Genomic DNA, 6,000 nt, shown 5'->3' with positions numbered 1-6,000 from the left:
CATTGGATAAAACGTCTACGTGCTATCTTTTTCACTTATATAACAATTTTGCAAATGTCTACGGACAAATTGTAAAGATGTATGGAGTTATAAAAAAAAAAATGTAGTGTAGTCCCAAAGACCGTTCTTACTTGCGGAGTTCAATTAATCCATTAATATATAGTTTTAGTTTCTGTATTTGGTTTTTCGTTAGCGTATAAGTGATATGTTTACAATTGGCAGAGTTTATCTTAATCTTCCTATTACGTAAACATTCTTTAAGAGAGTTGAAGAATGTGGTTTTTTAACGATTGAATAGCTAGTTGCGGGTCCTAGTTTATAGTAAGAATTGCCGTGTAATCTACAAATGTTAAGACTGTACACTTATCGTATATTAGTATATCTGCCGTATAGAGAGTGTAGAGAATTGGTCTGAGGATACTTCTCTGCGACAGCCCAGCCTTGATTAGTTTGATGTTTGAATTAGTGTCTTTTATTTTTACGTAGAATTTTCTGTCGGAAAGGAAAGGTTTTAGAAGTTCTCACTACGAGTGTTAAAAGTCTTTATTGATTTTTTTTAATAATCCGTAATGCAAGACTGTATCGGAAGCTTTTTCTACATCTATGAAGACTGCGGAACAGTACTCCATATTTTCTAAAGCTGTGATTATCGTATTAGTTAGTCTGTGTAGTTTTTCAACGGTAAAGTGTTTCTTTCGGTGTCCAAATTGATAGTCCGAAATCAGATTTTTATCAGAAATTATTCATTTCATTCTTTTGTATATTATTTCATCCTACAGTTTAGATAGTAATATTAAGAGCAATATCAGTCTATAAGAGTTTACATCATGCGGATATCTATTTTGCTTAAGGATCATTATAATTTCTACGAGTTTCTAAGTACTTGTGAGGTTATCGTTACGTAATATTGCGTTCAATAATATTGTAAGCATCCTAATTGTTTTAGGCGGAAGTTTAATATTCTACCATTTATGAGATCGGAACCTATCGAGACGTACCGTAGAGCGACGACACCCGCGACAAGAAAGCATCGCAGTTAACACTATTCCTACCGACACTTCACGTATACCTATTCCTACCGCGGCTGGTCAAATGACCGGTCTTTCACAACTTATATTTTTCAATATTGAATGCAGACCAATGGCCAGCTTACCAGTATAAAAATATATTTTCTTTTATTCAAGAGTACATAATCTACATTTTATTCGTTTTCGTCGCATTTTTTACAAATGGGCTTCTCAACTGTACATTTTCCGCATACGTACTTTTTACATTTTAGACAGATTTTGTTCGTCTTATTATCTTTACAATACCTTATCTGACATGTTTTCCGTTCACGAGAACCTGTACTTGTACTTGCGATGGGTATTGGTTGATTTTTTTGCCGAGCTCTTGTTGGTATTCGATGGCAAGTTCTTCTGCCAATTGAAATAGAAATTCCTGTCTTGTAATTTCTCCTCCCGTAGTTTCTTTATATAACACCCATGCATTTATCCCGGCTAAATCCAAGATATTAAAAAATACTTGCAAAGGCCATCTCCGAGATTTAGATTTTACCGAATAATTTCTGGCCATTTGGTCGGTCACATCTACGCCAAACTTGGTGCTATTATATAATTGAATTGTCTCCGGTGTTCGGGTGTCATTTTTTCAATTTGTACGGAGTTGTGCATTGAACTGAGAATTAGAACTTTCTTTCTTGGTTTGGCTTTGTAAACTGTCAACATACAATTATTTGAGCGATAGAGTTTGGTTGAAAAAAGTGCCATGTCGTCATTTTTCAGTTTTGCCAGTCTTGGTAGCTCTTTTCTATTTGCTCTAATTGTCCCAACAATCGTAGTTTTTTTTGCTAAAAGTTTTGTTGCTAAAGGTAGGCTTGTAAAAAAGTTGTCCGTGGTTATATTTCTTCCACATCCTACATACGGTTTTGCTAATTTCATAGTGACAACTCTCCAAGAGGAACTGAGGGTTCTCTACTTTCATCTTTTCCCAAATATGGAAAGCCGTTTATTATATATTTGCTACGCACATCGGATGCTAACCAGAATTTTATACCAAATTTGTCCGGTTTATTGGGCTGTATTGAGTAAATCTACACCTTGCTTTCGTTGGAAACAATTGTTCGTCAATAGTAATATATGGTCCTGGTTTATAACAATTCTGACTGTTGTCAATAAACTTGTACCAAACTTCGGAAATCATAGCAAATTTATCGGTTTGTAACCGTTGGTTTCGTTGATTTCTGTCGTCAAATCGAATAAATCTCATAATCTCCGTAAAGTCATGTCTACTCATAGTATTTGAGAAAAAAGGCGGGCCCCACTTTTTATTCCATAGAAGTGCTATATCTATATTCTTAGCCTCATATGCGCCGCGTGCATACAGAATTGCAAAAAATGCATATAACTTTGCAGTAGATAGTTCCCATTATATCCCAACACTCTAAATGCCTCTGCCTCTGTGCACTTTCTTATAAGTTCGATTATATTCTTATCAATTATCACAGAAAATGCCGTCCTAACTTCGCCTTTCATAATATTACGTTTACTGTACCCAGTCGGGCCTGATGTTTCCCTAAAAATATTATGACCAGGTGCTCTTCCAGGATTAGACCCTATTTTTACTTCGTGCCAAACAGTTCCGTCCATCGCAATTTCGCTTACTTCTTCCTCATTCTCACTATCGGAACTAACTAAGAATCTCCTTCTCTTTCGTCGTCTACGTACGTTCGAAATATTCTCTTCGTTCTCATCGGTGTTCGAATCTGTTTCAAGTGGATCATAATTTTCCGTATTGTTATTTTCCATATCCAGAATTTCCTGATCATCTTCAGAACATTCTGCATCGATATCATTTATTCTCTCTAATAATACATTCGCACTCCTCAAACGTCTTGCCATTTTGGGGACAAATATTCTACAAAAATAAAAACTAAAATATGAAAATGTAAATCAAAATAGATAAAAAAAGAATAAAAGATAAAATGTAAAACTTACTGCGAAGTATTGTTAGTCTTGTTCACTATTTTGAAAATGGCACTTATAACACGTAATACGATATAAAATATTACAAAATAATAATAAAAGACTGCCAAGTATGCTCTTTGTGACTTTCACGTTCGATGCACTCTGTTCGTGTCGCAAGACTATACTGATTTGAATTCGTGAGAAGACGTCTATACAATTCCTTCAGTTACAAGATTATTTATTTTACGTCATAGTAGATGAGATGGCGTAGAACATTCGAGGATCTTGACCGTATCGGATATCAATCAAGCAAGTAAACACCGCTAGCCCGATAGTCGAGTGAGAACTGTAAACACTTGGAAGTGCCGTAAACCATTTTCTGGAAGGCACTTATCGGATAAAATGTGTCATAACTACATTACCTTTCGTTTGTAACGACTTTATAGTTTTGGCATTGAGTCTTAGAGAGAAACTCTTACATAAATGTATAAATCGTACTACCGGTCAAATGACCGGTCGTGGTAGGTAAGACAGACTACAAATTTTTCTCGGAAAATAAACAATAGAAAAATAAGTGAATATTGAAAAATATATCATACATATATATGAGGAAAAGTAGTAAAGTTTAAAGGCGATTCACATACGTTGAATGTAGGAAATTCCAAATGAAAATTTAAAAACGGTCATTTGACCGGTCCTGGTAGGAATAGTGTTAAGCGGTAAACTCAAGGAGCGCCGAGATCTATTTGTAAGGGCTCCATGTTTCTTCTTGTTCGCGCTGTCCCATAATATCTATTAGGCCAATCATATGCGTCGACAGCTACGGTATCTTTCTTTCAATAATTGGTCCGCGCGTTGCATCGCCCTTTCCTATAAAGACTGTTTTTTCTTGCGCCTCGTCCTATTCTACCACGAAACCTGCGAGGGATTACATCGAAGAAAACTACTCTCTTGCGCAACGGTTACATCATCGGAAAACTACGAGCGACAAAGGACAAAGGCAGTTTTACACGAGGTCAGAATTTATATTGCATTCTGCATACGCATTTCATCATACGATAGCCGCCGATAGGCTAGCTAGCTGTAAGGCATTCCTCGTCGTTGTAAGGATTCATTTTGCATTTAATTTAACCAGGGTATTTTGCTGCAAGGCTTTTCCCTGACAAGCAAAATAAAGTGTACATTTTAGTACTGGCTGGGGCTCAAAATATCTAACTTCTAATTATAATTCTATCCTTATTCCCACCAAATATATAACTCTTGATATTCACACGTGACGGCATTATCGAGTGATAATAAAAAACACTGGCGTACCGATCAAGGCGTCGGTCTTCTTCTTCTTCTTCCAGCGTCCAAATAGGCATATTGCCTGTTCTTCATCGCAACTCGCTTCTTGTAGGTATATCGTCCGCCCATCGTTTTCGTGGTCTTCCTGGACTTCGTTTTCCTAGTGGTGATCTATCCCTAGCGATCTTCACAATTCGGTCCCCTGTCATTCGGGTTATGTGATCGTTCCACTGAATTTTCCTCCCCAATACCCAATCATTGATGTTGTCGATTTGGCATGTTCTTCTGAGGGCTTCACTTCTTTGTCTATCCCATAGAGATTTTCCGGTTATTCTCCGGATTATTTTCATTTCCACTGCCTCCATCAACTGGCGGGTTTTAGATGTCTCGGGTCTTGTTTCCGCCGCATATGTTAATATGGGTCTTATAGTGGCCTTGTAAATACGGCTTTTTGTGTCTATTCTGAGATGTTTGTTGCGGAATATGGTGTCATTGAGTTGTGCCGCAGCTCTTGTTGCCTTAACCACTTGTATTCTTACTTCCGTTTCTATTTCACCAAAGCTGGAAATTTCTATGCCTAAGTAGTCAAACTTCATCACTTGTTGTATAATGCTCCCATCAACTACCAATTTACATCTAAGGGGTATCTTGGATGTGGTCATGCACTTAGTTTTGGATGTAGATATTACCATCCCAAGAGATTGAGCTATTGTGTTGAACTCATGTAGAAGTCTCTGCAGATCGTCTTCATTTTCCGCTATTAAAACTGCGTCGTCTGCATAGCATGTGATTTTCAGTTCTTTATCTCCCATCCTATAACCTCTCTGTCTACAGACTTTTTTTATAATTTCATCCATGATAATATTGAATAGTAGCCGGAAGATTCCGTCAATTTGCTAATAAACTTCGAAATCAAAAAGAGGGCGATGGTCGTGTAAGAGTTGAAATACGTTCAGTTGATATTGTCGATAAACTTAACGGCGCGGAAGATTCCGTCAATTTGCTAATATTGAATAGTAGCGGGCTCAGTGAGTCTCCCTGTCTAATGCCTCTTCCCAGTGTTATGGGTTCTGTTAGTTCGTCGGTCGTTAAACACTTTCTAAGTACTCCAATTTTAAAGAGAGAATATTCCCTTTACATCTCCTTTCTTCGAGATTAATATTGTGCAATTTTTTAATCATTCTTATCTTTTAACATTGGAATTAGCTTTGTCAGATGAAATAGACTAGTATCTTTACTTCTTCTTTCCGTTTTTAATTTGTAATTTAGGTCTGAAGTTTTTTCTTCTATTGTGATTAGCCCTAGTCTTACTTCTTTTACCTTTTTTCTATTCAATTTGTTTCCATATTCTATGAATACTATATCTTTCCTTTTGAATTCAAGGTTTTGTCTATTTTATTTAAATATATTCTTATTATAATTATTTGATCTTAGTGTACTTTCCAATGATAACTTCTTATTTTTTATCAGCTTTTTCCTATTTTTCGTTCTTTTTAATTATTTGGTATTCCCTAAGTCCCCTGCTTTTTAACATCATTATGGACGAAATAATAAGAAACGTAAGACTGCTAAAAGGATATAAAATGGGCAGCGAAGAAATAACCATCCTATGCTATGCTGATGACGCTGTATTAGTGGCCGAAAATGAGGATGATCTACAACGTCTACTACACCGATTTAACTGCATAGCCAAATCATTTAATATGAAAATATCGACCCAGAAAACTAAATGCATGACAACATCAAA

General features: G+C 36.2%; 1 protein-coding gene and 1 pseudogene across 1 annotated transcript; both read right to left on the bottom strand.

Annotated features, from left to right (window-relative positions):
* Positions 1-2,049: 2,049 nt before the first annotated feature.
* LOC122519340 lies at positions 2,050-3,193 on the bottom strand (annotated as a pseudogene).
* Positions 3,194-4,342: 1,149 nt separating this feature from the next.
* On the bottom strand, positions 4,343-5,065 carry LOC122519338. The gene has a single exon (XM_043638718.1). It carries the CDS (start codon positions 5,063-5,065, stop codon positions 4,343-4,345), a length of 723 nt encoding a protein of 240 aa, XP_043494653.1.
* Positions 5,066-6,000: the final 935 nt, after the last annotated feature.

This window comes from Polistes fuscatus, unplaced genomic scaffold (genome assembly GCF_010416935.1).
Source record: "Polistes fuscatus isolate 324 unplaced genomic scaffold, CU_Pfus_HIC Scaffold3, whole genome shotgun sequence".
Taxonomy (NCBI): Eukaryota; Metazoa; Arthropoda; class Insecta; order Hymenoptera; family Vespidae; genus Polistes; species Polistes fuscatus.
Note: the sequence above shows the minus strand (reverse complement) of the source record. Positions and strands in the feature narration are given on the sequence as shown.